The sequence below is a fragment of the Littorina saxatilis genome, linkage group LG12 (genome assembly GCF_037325665.1).
Source record: "Littorina saxatilis isolate snail1 linkage group LG12, US_GU_Lsax_2.0, whole genome shotgun sequence".
Classification (NCBI taxonomy): domain Eukaryota; kingdom Metazoa; phylum Mollusca; class Gastropoda; order Littorinimorpha; family Littorinidae; genus Littorina; species Littorina saxatilis.
In genome coordinates, this window is record NC_090256.1 from 39,084,475 (window position 1) to 39,103,226 (window position 18,752).

The 18,752-nt window shown below is 39.9% G+C and overlaps 1 protein-coding gene across 1 annotated transcript; it reads right to left on the reverse strand.

Annotated features, from left to right (window-relative positions):
* Positions 1-7,487: 7,487 nt before the first annotated feature.
* Positions 7,488-18,659, reverse strand: LOC138981896 (pyridoxine-5'-phosphate oxidase-like). Its single transcript, XM_070355039.1, has 7 exons — positions 18,330-18,659; positions 16,511-16,667; positions 14,888-14,987; positions 13,977-14,030; positions 13,040-13,168; positions 11,357-11,433; positions 7,488-10,616 (listed from the first exon to the last, which is right to left on the reverse strand). Exons 1-7 carry the CDS (start codon positions 18,415-18,417, stop codon positions 10,451-10,453), a joined length of 771 nt encoding a protein of 256 aa, XP_070211140.1. The 5' UTR covers positions 18,418-18,659; the 3' UTR covers positions 7,488-10,450.
* Positions 18,660-18,752: the final 93 nt, after the last annotated feature.

The window sequence follows — 18,752 nt, forward strand, 5'->3', positions numbered from 1 at the left end:
CGAAGATTGCTTTGCCAAAATTTCAATCAATTTGATTGAAAAATGAGGGTGTGACAGTGCCGCCTCAACTTTTACAAAAAGCCGGATATGACGTCATCAAAGACATTTATCGGAGAAAAAAACCCCGTCCGGGGATATTATACCCAGGAACTCTCATGTCAAATTTAATAAAGATCGGTCCAGTAGTTTAGTCTGAATCGCTCTACACACACAGAGACACACACACACACACACAGACACCACGACCCTCGTCTCGATTCCCCCTCTACATGATGTTAAAACATTTAGTCAAAACTTGACTAAATGTAAAAAGAGAGAGAGAGAGAGAGAGAGAGAGAGAGAGAGATAGAGAGAGAGAGAGAGAGAGAGAGAGAGAGAGAGAGAGAGAGAGAGAGAGAGAGAGAGAGAGATATGATTAAATGACAGTTTCTGAGCTCAGGTGGCCCTAGATTGCAGCATTTTGCTTCCTTGAAAAAACAAATTCCGGGGGGGGGGGGGGGCAAGCCCCCGGACCCCCCTAGCATGTTCGCCCTCAATTCTGGCGCTTCGCGCCTTCAAGTTTGTGCAAACAAGTTTGGGTGGGCCCCCCCCCCCCCACCCCCCCTCCTCCTTAAAACCTGGATCCGCCCTTGGGACATTTATTTATTTATTTATATGGGAGATTTATATAGCGCTTGACGTTCTCTAAGCGCTTTACATATTAATTTCTGCCGGGTGAGATGGAATTTTTTACACAATATATCACGCATTCACATCGGCCAGTAAATCTCAAGCCATTGCGGCGAATATTTACTTTTCACGGCCTATTATTCCAAGTCACACGGGTATTTGGTGGACATTTTTTATCTATGCCTATACAATTTTGCCAGGAAAGACCCTTTTGTCAATCGTGGGATCTTTAACGTGCACACCCCATGTTTAGCTTATTAAGCCAGTTTATCTTGTTGTGCTTCTTTATTATAACATTCAATCATGGTTTTGTATTTATGCAACTGAATAAGAAAAAAACTGTTTACACAAAAAAATTAAGCCAGACAAAGGAAGAAAACGGTACTGAAGTAATTCCTTTCGAAGCTAATTTTTTGTGTCTGATGGGGAAAGTTTACATTTGAACAACAACATTCAATAAAGTCTACAAACAACTAGGCTTAACAGGGAGGAAACTGGAGTAAACATTGTCAGTTTCTCCCAAGATTTGCCATTGCATAACGGCGAAGGCCTTGCCGGATTATGGCTTCCTAAGGGGGGGGGGGGGGGGGGGGGGGGAAAGAGAGAGAGAGAGGGAGGAGATAGGGAGAGGGGGAACGAGAGGGAGAGAGATGATGATGATAATTAGTTTTAACGTCCTCTTAGAACCAATTGGCCTATCTTGGGACAGGTAGAGTTTATATGCTTTATGGACACTGGACAGACATGCAAACAGAGAACACATATGATCGTGTTATAGATCTGGAAGTCTGTTGTTGCGATATTTCAAAAAGGGGATGGAAGTAAAGATTTTGTTGGGGTTGTTGCCATAGTGTACGCGAAATATAGTTGGAGTGGAGCGGTTTTGTAGGCTTATTTATGTAAAATATTTTTCAGACTTTTGCCGGATAATGCCAAAATAATGTAATAAAGAACTGTCTGAATAAGTAAATAAATACGTAACTAGAAACATTAAAAAACAAGTCGCGTAAGGCGAAAATACAATATTTAGTCAAGTAGCTGTCGAACTCACAGAATGAAACTGAACGCAATGCAACGCAGCAAGACCGTATACTCGTGGTCCACCGCTCACGGCATAGGCAGTGAAATTGACAAGAAGAGCGGGGTAGTGGTTACGCTATGCTGCATAGCACGCTTTTCTGTACCTCTCTTCGTTTTAACTTTCTGAGCGTGTTTTTAATCCAAACATATCATATCTATATGTTTTTGGAATCAGGAACCGACAAGGAATAAGATGAAAGTGTTTTTAAAACGATTTCGAAAAAAAAATTTTGATAATAATTTTTATATATTTAATTTTCAGAGCTTGTTTTTAATCCGAATATAACATATTTATATGTTTTTGGAATCAGCAAATGATGGAGAATAAGATAAACGTAAATTTGGATCGTTTTATAAATTTTTATTTTTTTTTACAATTTTCAGATTTTTAATGACCAAAGTCATTAATTAATTTTTAAGCCACCAAGCTGAAATGCAATACCGAACCCCGGGCTTCGTCGAAGATTACTTGACCAAAATTTCAACCAATTTGGTTGAAAAATGAGGGCGTGACAGTGCCGCCTCAACTTTCACGAAAAGCCGGATATGACGTCATCAAAGACATTTATCAAAAAAATGAAAAAAACGTTCCGAGATTTCATACCCAGGAACTCTCATGTCAAATTTCATAAAGATCGGTCCAGTAGTTTAGTCTGAATCGCTCTACACACACACACACACACACAGACACACACACAGACACACACACACACGCACACACGCACATACACCACGACCCTCGTTTCGATTCCCCCTCGATGTTAAAATATTTAGTCAAAACTTGACTAAATATAAAAATGATTAGCCAAATAAGAATATTAAATATAACTTGCTAAAATAGTATATCAGAATAGGGAACTTAAGTTCAGGTAGGAGGAGGGCGGTGTATGTGATTTAGCCTTGTTTGAATAGAGCTATATGATAGGTGTTGTAGGCGCTTTGGTTGTTGGGCGTGGGGGGGGGGGGGGGGTCGGTGGGAGAGAGGGTTTGAGGGGGGGGGAGGGGGGAGAGGGGATAAAGTTTTCAAAACAGATGTCCTATTTCAGCCTTATGTATTGAGAGACACAGGGTGTATGCTGGCTTCCATTGAAGAGAGAGAGAGACTGAGAGAGAGAGAGAGGGGAGGGGAGAGAGAGAGAGAGAGAGAGAGATAGGGGGGGGGGAAGAGAGGGAGAGACTGACTGACTATTAGGGTTTAACGTCCTCTTAGACCAACTGGTCTATATTGGGACGTGTATTGGTAATAGCCTACGCTGAAGATATGGTGTGATACTTTGATTCGAACAAGCCCGCTGTGGCTGTCTTCTTCGACACACCAGCATTGGGTTTGTCTCGTCAAAGTATCGAAATACGATCATGATAATCAGAGACGAGAGATGATGCATGCGTGTCTTTGTGCTTTCCAAGCCCTGAGACTTTCGCTGTGAACGTGGGATCTTTTTCGTGCGCATGTGTGCACACGGGGGTGTTCGGACACCGAAGAGAGTCTGCACAAAGTTGACTCCGAGAAATAAATCTCTCGCCGAACGTGGGGATCGAACCCACGCTGATAGCGACCAACTGGCTACAAAGCCAGCGCGCTACCAACTGAGCTACGTCCCCGCAAAATGTTCCCACTGAAACCCGACTGAGAGAGAGAGAAGAGAGACTGAGAGCGGAGAGAGAGAGAGAGAGAGAGAGAGAGAGAGAGAGAGAGAGAGAGAGTGTGTGTGTGTGTGTGATCTTTCCCGCCAGGGAGGTCAATAATAAGATGATAATGATGTCACAGTTCAGATAAGACTGACTTAAAACTGTCGAAATGAACGACCGAAGCGAGTCTATCGCAGTCACAGTGTCCAGCCTCGCAGACAATCCAGATATTATTACACCCCCGGTATATGGGTGAGTATAGGATTCGGTCGATGTGTTTGTTTGTTTGTGTGTTTGTGTTCGCATATAGATCTCAAGAATGAACGGACCGATCGTCACCAAACTTGGTGAACAGGTTCTATACATTCCTGAGACGGTCCTTACAAAAATTGGGACCAGTCAAACACACGGTTAGGGAGTTATTGGTGGATTAAGATTCTACACGGACTTGAGGGACATATGAATGGTCAAAGGGAAATAACCTTCTCAGTTGGTGGCAGTGAGAATGGTAAGGACGGGGGTGTTTTTCCTACCTCGGAGGAATTTCTTGTTTTTAACTGACTTTGATGATTTGTGTGTGTGTGTGTGTGTGTTAGGTTGTTTTTGTTTGTTTGTTGTTTTGTTTTCCCTATGGCAATTTTATTAGAGCTAGGTTTTTCAAATGTTGTGCTTATTTGGCGCCATGTCGGTGTCAATTATACTTCCATGTTATATAACTCATTCTATGTGCACATGTATACACAACGAAGAATGGAAAAAAAATACGTGCACGTTATGCATTCTTTACGCATAAATTGCTCCATAGTCATACAGCGCAGCTCCCATAATAGACTCCACTACCTGGCTCTTCAGTTGCCGCCTGAATCGAAGCCATAACAGGTGTTCAGCAACAACAACTGAAATTCACACGGCACGGTGTAACGTTCGCCGAACGTTCGGCGACCTAGTTCGGCTTGGTTCGGCTGTTGTTAGTTGCGGGCGTTACAAACAAGCCTGCTTGCCAAAGCTTCTTTTTTCCCTTTTTACATTTAGTCAAGTTTTGACTAAATGTTTTAACATGGAGGGGGAATCGAGACGAGGGTCGTGGTGTATGTGTGTGTGTTTACTGTCATTTTAACCCAGACTTTGGTCATTAAAAATCTGAAAATTGTAAAAAAAAAAATATTTTTATAAAACGATCAAAATTTACGTTCATCTTATTCTTCATCATTTTCTGATTCCAAAAACATATAAATATGTTATATTTGGATTAAAAACAAGCTCTGAAAATTAAAAATATAAAAATTATGATCAAAATTAAATTTTCGAAATCAATTCAAAAACACTTTCATCTTATTCCTTGTCGGTTCCTGATTCCAAAAACATATAGATATGATATGTCAGCGTTTGGATTAAAAACACGCTCAGAAAGTTAAAACGAAGAGAGGTACAGAAAAGCGTGCTATCCTTCTCAGCGCAACTACTACCCCGCTCTTCTTGTCAATTTCACTGCCTTTGCCACGAGCGGTGAACTGACGATGCTACAAGTATACAGTCTTGCTGAAAAATTGTATTGCGTTCAGTTTCATTCTGTGAGTTCGACAGCTTGACTAAATGTTGTATTTTCGCCTTACGCGACTTGTTTCTTTTTTTTTGGCATGCATAAAGGAATAGGATTATACAAATGTACTAAGGGAATCTCGAATACAGCCTGGGATATCGATTTGTTATGTTTTGGAAGAAGTGTACAGAGGTGGTGCCGCGGGGGTGGGGTGGGGGGCGGGAGTGTTTAGGGGTCTAAATACGGTTCCTTTCACTGACACAGCTCAACTGTGTGCGTGCGATTGAAACGCGTCAGCATTTGAACGGTGAGGTCGTGTGGCTGTGAATTTTTCAACAAGCACTTCGATCTTTTCCTATTCATGCCCATGCGTGTGCTTGTAGCAATTGATGTTTTTTGTTGGCACGAGCTGTTTTATACTGCTGTGTGCAAATCATTCATCCCACAAACAAACTGACAAGAACGAGGGAAAACTTCGAGACCAAGCTACGGTACACCCCCACCACCACCACCACCAACAACAACAACAACACCACCACCACCACCACCAACAACAACAACAACGACGACAACAACAACAAAGTTCTAACAGAAACAGAACTGAAGAGAAAAAAACAGGATGCCAGAACGTATCAACACCTGTATTTTCTATATTACCCCGTCTTTTCAAGCCATCAAAATTGAATAATTATGCGATTAATAAAAAAAAAACCCGAACACACATTTTCTTTCTCCCTCCCTCTCTCTCTCTCTCTCTCTCTCTCTCTCTCACACACACACACTTATTGAAGTAAATGGTGTGTTTTTTCTAAATTTTACATGAAGAGTGCTTTAAAAAGGTTCAGGTTTTCCTTTTTCATCGGAGGCCGGGGGGGGGGGGGGTGGGCAGTTCTCTGGGGGGGGGGGGGGGGGGCAATTGTCTAGGAGGCAGCTGTCGGGGTGGGGGGGGGGGGGGGGGCGATTGTCCGGGGGGCAATTAGACCGCTACCACACAAACTACGCGTTTGATCTCAAGTTTGTCGGTCAGGTCAGCCTTAAGACGCCAGTTAACTTATGGCATATTTTTAGCTGGGGTTTACCATAAATCGTGGCTTTCATCACATCCGCGAACGAGCTCCCCTTCCTCGACCGCATACATCCAAAGGCACACGACCCCCCCCCCCCCTCCTTTGTTTTAAAGACCATGTGTTCTTCAGTGAACTTTCTGTTCACAACCTCAATAAATGTACCCCCATTTCATGTCTCCCTCCTTTTTATTTACCTCGACTTTCTCAGATGTCAAACTTTGGGAGGTCTTAAACGGGCGGTTCATTTTTTTCTGACTGCTGTAATGTGTTTTTAGATTGATGATGACTAAAGCAGACACTGTGATGCTCCTCTGTATTTCTGCCTGATGCCATTTACCAGTCATTGTCACTTTGACATGGTGACGCTGGTGTACATTTCTGTTTGCTGCCATGCGCCTTTGGGTTGATTATGACCAGAGTTGTCACAATAAAATAATGACTCTGGTGTGTATATCTGACTGCTGTCGTGTGCCTTTGGGTTGATTATGACCAGAGTTGACACAATGAAAGGGTGACTCCGGTGTGTATATTTGACTGATGTTATGTGCCTTTGGGTCGATTATGACTAGAGCTGACACTTTAAAATAGTTACTCGGGTCTTTATATTTGAATGATGTGATGTGCCTTTGGGTTGATTATGACCAGAGCTGACACTATGAAAGAGTGACTCCGGTGTGTATATCTGACTGCTGTCATGTGCCTTTGGTTTGATTATGACCAAAGGCAAAGCTGACATTGTTATGTGAAATGGAAAAGTTTGCACGCATTTTCGACTGATATGTGCCATATGTTTGATTATTGCCAGAGCTGTAACACACTGGCAAGTATTTCCGACTGAAACGGGCCATGTGTCTTTGGGTAATGACAGAAGTTCCTTATAAAACTTATATAAGTCCAAGGCTGACAGTATACTGTGTGACACTTGTCCAGATGTTGGTCAGGCTGATGTCATGAACAAATTACATTGTATGACCAAAGCTGACGCTTCAACATGGAGTCACTTGCATTTTTTTTTAGAAGTGAGGTCATGTACTTGTGGATTGATTATATAACAATAGATGTCACAATAACATGGCAACACTTGCATATTACTTCAGGCTGATCACGGTGACGCCTACACTTGGAACTACATGTAGCTACACTTTACATTTCCTGACCCAACTAAACTTGAACATTTTCAAAATAACTTTATAATGAGATGAACGCCTCATAGAAATGCAACCGTATTTCTGTCTGTGACTGCACAGGAAAATGTTTTTGCCACCTTCATTCAGCTATCATTGAGTTTATTAAAGTCACACCTTTGCGGTCACATGGCCTACTTTGAATTGTCTGCATGTCACCACTTGTGATATTTCAGAAAAAAAATGAGACAGCCTTTATATATGTTGAAGTTGTCCGTGCTTTTTCATAAAACAGTCACCATAACAACTACACTAAAACACCAAGTCTATGCCAAACACACACACACACACACACAAGCTTGAGCACATACACAGGTATAATGACTTCATCTCAAATCAATCTTTATATTTGCCAAGCAATTAATGCATAAGAAAACTCTGCGGTGAATATTGTACATGTACCTGAATATCAATATTCATAAATAATCATAAAATGGAACAAAACCCTTGTCTACAGGTGGAAACTTTGGAGACACTCAAAACACTCTAATGGCTCATGAAAACATTTTAGATGTGCCAGCACAAGTCCAAAACCTGTGGCATTACAAGCTGGGAATTACAGATGACAGATGGGATGGTGACACATGGGATAAAGTGTTAATGTATAAAGCATTCAACACAAATGACAACAACGTCAATTCATACCATACATAATTCACGATCTTTCATACTTCTCAAACAAAACAAATGAACCCATAGAGGCCATTTTTGGAAGTGCGTTCGTCGGAGTTTTCATGGGCTGTGGAAGAGTTTGCAAACTGCTGCAAAAATTTTGACAGATCAATTGCAGCATCTAGTGATCATAGATGGCACAGGAAAACATGGATTTTGATGTGCATTTTCTGCAGTGTTCACATATTATGAAGCTACAGTATTTTGAAAACCTTGCATGTTGAAGCTCACATGTGTGTATTGTAGTAGGAACTAGCTGTAAGAAAGGACCATATATGGACCTAATGCTATTATCTTTTCGTAATAAAGTTTTCGAGTTTGAGTTCGAGTTCACAATTCACTTCCGCCATATAATGTTTTGTCGTAACAGATCAGTGGCAAGTGTGTCAAAAAGTACACTGAATTTTTGTCTCAGAAAAGCCTCTAGTAAAAACGGAAACAGCATGATGAAAGTATTCTGAATGCAGATTTTGGATGCACATTTTAACAACCATCATGAAATTCCTTCAAGTCAGAGGTAGATGGTCTACATTCAGGCAGTGATCCAGGTCTAGTTCAGTGTCAGCCTGTATGATTTTTCAGTGTACAAATGTTTTGAAGAATACAGTTTCTTTCAGCTGCAAGACATAGTCCTTGAGTACATCCCCCCCCCCTCTCTCTCTCTCTCTGCCTCAATGTTTTAGCAAGACAATCTAACCATCTCATTTGAAAAATAATAAGAGTGCAGGAAAACTTCAATGGTGTCTTTCTGTTCCACTTCAAATGTTATGTTATTCCATCACATTTAAATTCTGAATCTGTATATTGCATTCTTTGCATGGTTTCCGCAAGAAAAATTACATGAAAAAGCATGAACAGCATGGGAACAACTTTTTCACCAGATCATTATAATTCTCATGCAGGTGAGCGACTTTTTGCAGTTAGACAATCTAACATCCAAACCCACAGAATAGATCAAGTCAGAGAGTTAAGCGCCAAAATAAGCAACCTCATTTATTTGCTTTGAAGACATAAACTCAGCACTATTATTAGAAGGTGAACATTCTCAGCCACTGAGCTTACGCCAAGTTTTGCAAAGATTATATCATTTCTGCTGGTTGAACAAAAGCCGCTTGAGATTGATGGGAACACTTTTTTTACCCCCAAAACTTGCTTTTCGGTGTTCTACAATCATCATATCTACATAATTTTGTCGAAATCAATACATTCGCCTTTAAGAATATAACACAGACACTCACAGCATCTTTCACCCAATAAATATAATGCCCACAGCAAATGCAAATCTGTCTTGACGGAGATTCCCTTGAATATAAGCCTAGAACAAGTCGCATAAGGCGAAATTACTACATTTAGTCAAGCTGTCGAACTCACAGAATGAAACTGAACGCACTGCATTTTTTCACAATGACCGTAGTCCGCCGCTCGTGCAAAACGCAGTGAAACTGATGAGCCTGTTTAGCGCGGTAGTGGTTTCGCTGTGCTGCATAGCACGCTTTTCTGTACCTCTCTTCGTTTTAACTTTCTGAGCGTGTTTTTAATCCAAACATATCATATCTGTATGTTTTTGGAATCAGGAACTGACAAGGAATAAGATGAAATTGTTTTTAAATCGATTTCGGAAATTTGATTTTAATCATAATTTTTATATTTTTAATTTTCAAAGCTTGTTTTTAATTCAAATATAACATATTTATATGTATTTGGAATCAGAAAATGATGAAGAATAAGATGAACGTACATTTGGATCGTTTTATAAAAAAAAAAAATTTTAATTACAATTTTCAGATTTTTAATGACCAAAGTCATTCATTAATTTTTAAGCCACGAAGCTGAAATGCAAAACCAAAGTCCGGCCTTCGTCGAAGATTGCTTTACAAAAATTTCAATCAATTTGATTAAAAAATGAGGGTGTGACAGTGCCGCCTCAACTTTTACAAAAAGCCGGATATGACGTCATCAAAGACATTTATCCAAAAAATGAAAAAAAGGGTCTGGGGATTTTATACCCACGAACTCTCATGTCAAATTTCATAAAGATCAGTCCAGTAGTTTACTCTGAATCGCTCTACACACACACACACACACACACACATACACCACGACCCTCGTCTCGATTCCCCCTCTATGTTAAAACATTTGTGACTCTCCACCACGAAATGAGTCGCATGTCACCTCGCGCGGTTCTGCGCTAGGCTTAATATAAGTCCGGTGAGTGTCTGGTAACAGTGTGAGGGTCACCTTAGTCACAGGCTTATAACTCAAACAGTTTTCGCTCTTTTCTAAAACGGTTTTCATCACTGGATAGAGCATAACAAACTCTTTAGGAAAATGTAAAAATATAAAAATCATGCAAAGGTGACATGTGACTCATTCCGTGGTGGAGGGTCACATTTAGTCAAAACTGGACAAAATGTAAAAAGGTAGACAAATTAAAGGACAAATCAAGAGTGATCATACAATTGAATGGTTTTGAAAAATACATCAACAAGCTATAAATTTACTGGTGAGTGTCTAATGAATTGCTGCCAGAGTAGAAACAGTCTTAAGTTAAATGAAATATGTTTCTTTCAAACAAGAGGTGAGTGTGTATACTGTAAAGACCCAATGCGTTATGGACAAAGTCTCTCCAGCAACCAGCCATCATCCATTTCCTTTGTTTGATTTTTGTCAACTGTCTCCCCGCTTTTTGCCTTTCTGAACCTCAGACGGTCATGCAGCCTGTTTGTCTGCCCTTGCCAAAACTCAAATACTGCTGGTACAACTCGATAACCACCCCTGCAAAATAAAGTCAGACAGGTTAATTAGATCACCGAAACCTTTTTGTTCATCAATCATGTAACTGTAGAATCACCCTTTCAAGACCTTACAAATCTAAGAAAATGAGGTGATAAAAAGGAGGGAGTCAAACAATGGAGGTAAGGTTATACAGATGTTGTAAACAGGTCTTAAAAGGTGGGTTCCACTGTATACATTTTGTTCGAGTGACCGGGCGAAGCTGAATCTTGACTGTGAGCCTGTCTATTTCACCCCGCTCCAATGCATCAGCATACATGGACTCAATTCAGTCACTTTGAAATCCAAAAGCTTTTTTACTATCTCACTGCCTTTTGGGTGACTGATAATGTGGATTTTTCCCCCACAATAAAGTCTATCTGTGTCACACCCACTGAGGAGGTCATGGAAGTTCAAACATGTTTTATAGCCTATCACAAGTCCATGTCCCTAAAGGCCCTCCTTAACTGAGACTGAAGTTGACTTCTCAAAGTTTTTTTTACCAAACATCCAGTGCCAAAGTTTCATGCAGCCAGCTTTGTGAAGTGGATTTTGCAAAATAGACTTCGCCCAATCAATGTCAGGTTTTCAGGTTAAAGACGCCTGTAAAACTAAAGAGCTATAACTTTTAACATTTTAAATCTTTCCTTATTCGTGGCCAAACAAAGTTATCGTCTATAATTCTTATTTACTGCAGCTGAATGAACTGACGACTCTCAACTGAATAAAGTGACAATGCTTACCAGTAATCTGGTTTGGGTACTACTGTCTTTTCATCTGAATACTTTGCAAGGAATTCCTCATTCCTTTTGTCCAAACTCTGAAAAAAAAATAGAAAGAAAATCAAATAGAGATAGATTTAAATATTTACATATTTGATAATCAAAGGGAAGTAAGCACTCTAAATGCACACAACATGTGTAAAGGCATAACTGAGTTATTCGGAACCAGTCTCCTGGTACCTGAGAGAATAACAAGCATTGAAATGAACAAGTGACTTTCATCCTCATATGAATATTTGCATTAAAAAAATGACAAAGTAGGCGACAGAGAGAGAGAGAGAGAGAGAGAGAGAGAGAGAGAGAGAGAGAGAGAGAGAGAGAGAGAGAGGGGGGAGGGGGAGGGGGAGGGAGAGGGGGAGAGACAGATAAATGCAAAAAGTTGTACACATATTCTTCCCATTTGCCTGACAGGGTTACACTCACTGTGCCAATACAAGTAGCCTCAGGAATGTGTTCAACAGCATCAACAACGCCTTAAATGTTCCATTCCGAGGAATGTCCTTGCATGGAACCGCCATTTAATTTAAGACACCCTCCCTTGTTCTTGGACTTTTTGTTCATAACCTATGTAAATTTAAAAATAAAAAACAAACAAGCAAGGTATATTATAGGAATGCTTAATTGTGACAAAACAAAACGTTACCGTCTATTTACACCCCCGGTATAGGGGTGTGTATAGGATTCGGTCGATGTGTTTGTTTGTTTGTTTGTTTGTGTGTGTGTTTGTGTTCGTATATAGATCTCAAGAATGAACGGACCGATCGTCACCTAACTTGGTGAACAGGTTCTATACATTCCTGAGACGGTCCTTACAAAAATTGGGACCAGTCAAACACACGGTTAGGGAGTTATTGGTGGATTAAGATTCTACAAGGACTTATAGAGGGACATATTAATGGTCAAAGGGAAATAACCTTCTCAGTTGGTGGCAGTGACAATGGTTATTTCCCTTTGACCAACGGGGGTGTTTTTCCTACCTCGGAGGAATTTCTTGTTTGTTTTGGGATTTCTCATAAAAATTCAGGTCCTTGTCTACATTTTATACAGAAATTGACATTTGACCATTGAAATGCCAAGTCTCTTCCCTAAAAATATCAAAAATACACCCCCCATCGATCAGGTAGGACGAAGCCAGGGTAGCCATATGAAAATTCATTGTTGTATTCCAGCGTTGTAGGATATCCTTATTTGGCAAATGCCGAGGGCAAAACTCCTCTTGAATATCATGCATTTCATTCGTTTAAAAAAACCCCGTGAACAGTGCTCCAATACCCAGTGTCAAATTGTTGCTGTGATTGTGTGGGTGTGGCTTTCAGCATGGTGACTTGAATTTGATTGGTCGATATTTATAGGCAAAGCACATGGTTCCAACACATAGCAGACATAACCATTGGAAGTGACACGTATCACTTCCCAAAAATAACAACTTTTTTTTACATATATTTTTTCCCCTGTAACTTTTCCCCCCGTGGTTCATTCATCATCTGACATATCTTTTTAGTGAAATCTAATGGTGGGATTATTGAGGGAAAAAAAAGCTAAAAATGTACACGAGGACCTTTAAGATTCAATCCTTCTTAAGATCTGATTTTCTCAGATTGTTGGAGGTCTTAAAAGGGGGGTTCCACTGTACCCGGGACTGACCTCTCTGCTTGGGATGACCGTGGTTTGGTTGCTGACCAGTGCCCCAATCTGGCTGGCCCGTGGTCGGGAGTGAAAGTAGGCATCGGACTCCGCATCAGGTATGCGTTCCACTGTTCCTTCTATCCTCACCTGGGAGAAGATAAAAACTTTGTGAAGTGTTCTAGATAGGACATTGTGTGTGTGTGTGTGTGACTGTGTCAAGAGGGAGAGAGAGAGAGAGAGAGACAGTGATAATTCTTTATTTAAGGAGGGTACAAGAATAAAATACGCTTTTTTTTGCATCTAGACCTAGAGGGACTTATCTACTATAAAATAAAATAGAGATAGAGAGAGAGAGACAGAGTGTGTTCTTATCCATTGTGCCATAAAACTTCCTTGCCTGATGTTGTCACCACTCAGAGTGGCACTTTGAATGCATGTATGTATGTGCGTGCGTGCGTGTGTGTGTGTTTGTATGTGTAAAGATAAACTTGTCTGTACAAGTTTTATATACATGGTTAAAATCAGGTCAATGCAGCTGTATCATATATATAAACATGAGGTGATCAAAGCAGCACAGAGTATGATTCAATAATTGCCTTCCAGTCTAATAGCTGCTATGATTAATCTTTTTCTTTTCATCTTGAAAACAACACCCATTGATAATACAGTACATGTAGTTGTTACACCATACATGTAGTTAAACAGAACATACACTACCCTTATGACTTTTAATTAAATGGTCTACATTTCCAAACAAGAGAATGTCAAAATTCCAAACACAGATAAACTGCCAGCGTTCCAAAATTCAGAATAAAAAAAGAAGAATGATAGGTAATTGGAATGTTCATTGTTGACAAAAATTTTTATTTTAACGTTTTGTTTTGTCAACAATAAATGTTCAAATTACCTACCATTCTTGTTTTTTTTATTTCAAGAGAATGTCAGTTGAACTTACCGATCTTTTAACAGGCTCCCAGTAGAACATCAAACTGCATCTTGGGTTTTCTTCCTGGAAGAAAAGTCGGTATTAGAATTACTCAAAATGTCCTGCATACATATTTCATTTCATTTCATCTTATTATCCCAATGCTGGTAAAATCGGGTCGTTTCCTCCCAGTGGAAAGCTATATATATAAATCACAGAATGCGTGTGCGTGTTTAGGTGTAATTAGCCACCTGCACTTATGGCCGAATGACCGAGGTCTTTTACGTGCCACTGTGGTGACACGGGGGTGGGACATGGATACCATCTCTGCGTCTGCACATAAAGTTGACATGTGTCCGTCCCTGCCGGGATTCGAACCTGCGACCCTAGGATCACAAGTACAGTGTTCTACCAACTATGCAACACACGTACTGCTAATCTATAAAATACAAGGTTCCTCTTAGGGGTTGTTGAGCACAGAGATACTGTGGAACACCCTCAAAAGACCCGTACCCACCAAAATTCTAAGAAAATATGGTCTTGAAAAAGTAGGGAGTCTTGAATTGAAGATAATATAAAAAGATTATTCACAGGAAAAATTTGATGGAGTAAGGTCTTAATAAAAGGGGACAGAGGTCTGAAATGTGGTAGTCTTAAAAGGGGGTATCTGGAGTATGCATGAAACGTAATTGACCACAAAAAACTGCAAACGTGTTTTTTTACTGCCCGCTTACCCCGGAAAAGACAAGACTATCAAATGATGTGCCAACAGGCATGGTAGGGTATGCCCGTGAGTCAAGTGTAAACATTTCAAGATGACAAACGTTTAAAGAGTATTTTATTTTTCAAAGAAAAAAAAACCGGTCAAATTCTGTGATTTACCTATGTTCTGGTAGGCAAAAAAGCAAGGATTGTACCGAGAGTCAAACAGGGATTCTCACCAGTTCTTTGGCTTTTCTGCTGCCGTAATTAGTGTAGAACACAATGCCTTCCTTGTCGAAGCTTTTCATCAGCACTGTTCGCACAGAAGGGAAGCCATCTCTGGAAAAATAACAATGAAGCAGAACTAATCTTGTTAGAGCTATGCGTGAAGCAGAGATTATAAAATAAAATTAAAAAATATCACACACACACATCGCAGCTAATTTCAAACGTTTTTAAAGGCACAGTAAGCCTCCCGTAAACCATCACAGAGCTTCCCGAGCGTCTACATACAGTACAAGCATACTTCCATTTAAACGCTCACCGAACGGGAACATCCTGGCTGCTTTCTGTCGAGCGTGAGAAATTTTCAAAGAATTTATTTTCGTGGACTTGGCCCTGAAGAACAATGGCGCCTCGTTTTGGTGCTGGACGGCTGTTATGAATATCCTGGAAATCACGCCCGGACAGTAAGCCTCCCGTAAACCATCACAGATACTGTCAGGCTTTTACACACAGTACAAACACCCTTCCATTTGAACGCTCACCAAACGGGAACATCCTAGGTGCCCTACGTAAAGAGCGAGCAATTTTTAAAGAATTAATTTTGCAGATTGTCTCGAACACTTTTTGGACCCATTCTGAACTCAGGTCAAAAATGAGTTACTTCCCTTAAACTGACGACAGCCGTGGATCGATGATTATCAGAATGTTTTTGGACCTTGGTGCGTTTTTGCGCTAGACCTAACTTTTAAAATCTAGCTTGTTACACAAACATTCTTTAATCACAAAAGAATTCTTTTTTCATCAAGACAAGATCAGTGCAATTCGAAGTTGTGAAAGTTTGAAAAAAGAAAAGCCTGGAAGCAGGGTCACGCAATGGTCTTAGCAGACGACGGTTTATCAGTCAGTGCATATCGCCATTCCTCTCAACAGTCAAAAGCCATCGCTAGAGTTCTTGTGAACCACAGCCGTTTGTTTCGTGCATAAAAACGTGCTATTGTAAATAAGCTCACATCGAGTCGCATTCAAATAAGGCTAACTGACGACTACATTGTGAAAAAGGGAAACTGGATCACACGGGTTCACAATGGCTCAGGGGTAAGATAAACCACGCAAAAATAAATTCTTTGAAAATTGTTCGCTCTTTACGGAGGGCACCTAGGATGTTCTCAATCGGTGAGTGTTTAAATGAAAGGGTGTTTGTACTGTGTGTAAAAGCCTGACCGTATCTGTGATGGTTTACGGGAGGCTTACTGTGCCTTTAAGCAAAAAGAACAGAAGTACAGTATAACCCTTCCTTTGCTCTTTTTGTTTGTTTGCCATTTGTGGGAGAAACTACTATCACTAACACCTCAAAGTTGATCATATTTTAATATACTCATATAATTTCAATAAGTTTACAACAACAAAAAAACATCCACAAAAAAGAATGGCCACAGTGAAATACTGTGTGTGTGTATGTGTAAGCAAGTTGGTGAGCATTTTGTATTTTCTTGTGTTTGAATGTAGTGAATTACTGAATGTAATCAAGCCAAGTAATATTCATAGTGTACTGCACATGGTTGAAATAAAATCTTATTACAGTGGAAAGTAAGCTTCTACAGCAACAGTTCTTGTAGCACAGGGACAAGGATACCTACTTAGTGGCCGTAGCTATTGCCATGGCATTAGCCTCCTCAATGGTGTTGATTTTAACGGCTTCATCGAACCAGTGCTTGAACTGGCCAAATGGTTCCCTGGACACCAGATCCTTGACGTCAAAGATCTCATTCTTGCCGTGGTACGGATGACGCATTGCTGTTTAACAAACAGTTTTGAGTGTAACACTGGGCACTTCAGTCACTTGTTTTTCCTATGGCACTGTACTTCATTTTTGTGCATGACTGTTGCATGTGTGTACATGTGTGAGACAGAGAGAGACAGGGAGGGAGAGAGAGAGAGAGAGAGAGAGAGAGAGAGAGAGAGAGAGAGAGAGAGAGAGAGACCTGCTGAATCCGGTACCCGCTGAATCATCTACACAGTTAAAATAGCTACTGGGTTTTGTAATCCATTGTTCCAGATATTTTTCTTTATTGTGCTTTTGTATGGCTGATAGAGTACGTATCACGTACTACTGCTGAGTTAGGTTTAAAAACAGCCAGTCTCTCAGTGTCACACAGCCATCCCACCGAGTTCGACTGATAATCGTAGCATGCGCCAAGGGCTAGAGTTGTCTAACCTATTTCCGGTTAGAGTTATCCCGGGTGGCGTCCTTGTCAGGAGTTGCCACGGTGGCATTTTTTGTGGAAAGAAAGCAGCAATTTGATTGGTTTACGAACCGAAAAAAGGCCCAATAAAATTCGAGGATACATTGGTGCATGTGATAAAAAAGCCTGTTTCCGGATTAAGCTGTGTAATTTTTTACAAGAGCGATTAACCCAGGTAAAACATGGATATTTTCAACTAACCACCTTTAACCAGCTAGTGGTTGCATTTTTTAGGTGCCTTAGCATTAATTTGATCGATACAGATGGATGGGAGTGCATAAATATTTCCATAACGTGTCCAAAATTGGTAATTTCGGTAATTAGATAGTTTCGATCTGACATAATTGTTTGTCTGAAAAGACGGCTTGGGCCTTGACCTTGACCTTCCGCCATCTTCGAGGAACGTGCAAATCTGATTTTTTTTGGTTTTAATAAAGGGTCATTTGATCGTGGAGTGTCATTCAGTACAAACTTCATATGAAAGCACACATTGTTGCATAATTAAAACAGCATATTTGGTTTTGCTTCTTTTCTGTCTTTGTAGATAACTGAAAACAAACCAATCGCCCAAGACATGTAACTCTTCATTTTTCCCCCCTGTTGTTCTCTCCCTTTTCTGAGGTCTTCTCCAGTAAATATATTTGTGATTTTGTTGTTGTTTTTGTTTGAAAAAGTGTACTGAAAATGTTTCTTTTGATTTTCAAGATCTTGCTGAAGACTCTACAGCACATTAATTGGAGGGAGAAAAAAGACATTATTTTTTGTGTAAATATTCGAATTTTTGACATTAAATTTTGTTTTGTTCAAATCAAAAACAATGGGTTTTTTTTCAAATGCATCCTCAAATTCAATTTTTAGTTATTTATTCCAGTGTGCATATTATACTACACATTGTTGTGTAGCTACAATACCATTGGTGCCTTTAGTCTTGTTACGCCCTCGGAGTGACGCGTTTTGAACAAAAATTGAGAAAGACTTTTTTTTTTCTTTTTTTTTAATTTTTTTTTTAAAATTAACTTTTTTATTTCTATTTATTATTTCAATTGATTAGTCATTTGGACATACCAAAGATGTGTTTTCAATAGTTAAATTTTTTTTTTTTTACTTTTAAAAAAATCATTGACTCATCCTGATAATCGTCTGTTTTATGTAACCCGGTGTGTAATGCAGTGTTAACAGACACAGGAACAATAACCAAGAGCTAGACATTTACCTGAAAGGTCAGCCATTTCGGTGTACGCACGTCGGAATACCGGTTTACATAAGTGAGCACTTCTTTTGACCAAATAGGTCATAAACATAGTCTCATAACACCTGTGCACTCTCAGGCTTTTTCGCAGCAGACATCCTTGAGTTTGAGGGGATGTTGATGTCGGAACTTGCGCAGTGGTTCCTTTTTGGAACAAATGCTTGTTTGCGCATGCGTGGAGAACAGATTGTCGTCACAAAACACGTGGAGGTCAAAGTTCATTTGACACACATCAACAAAGAAGACTTTGCAAAGAAAAAACGTTCTTACCTTTTTGATTCCATCTTGCTGCTTGTATAACAGCTCTTTTTGTTCATCCCCTTTTTTTACACTTGTTTGCATCTATGATATGCCAACAAGAAGGTTTATTTTGAAGCTTGTTGTCCT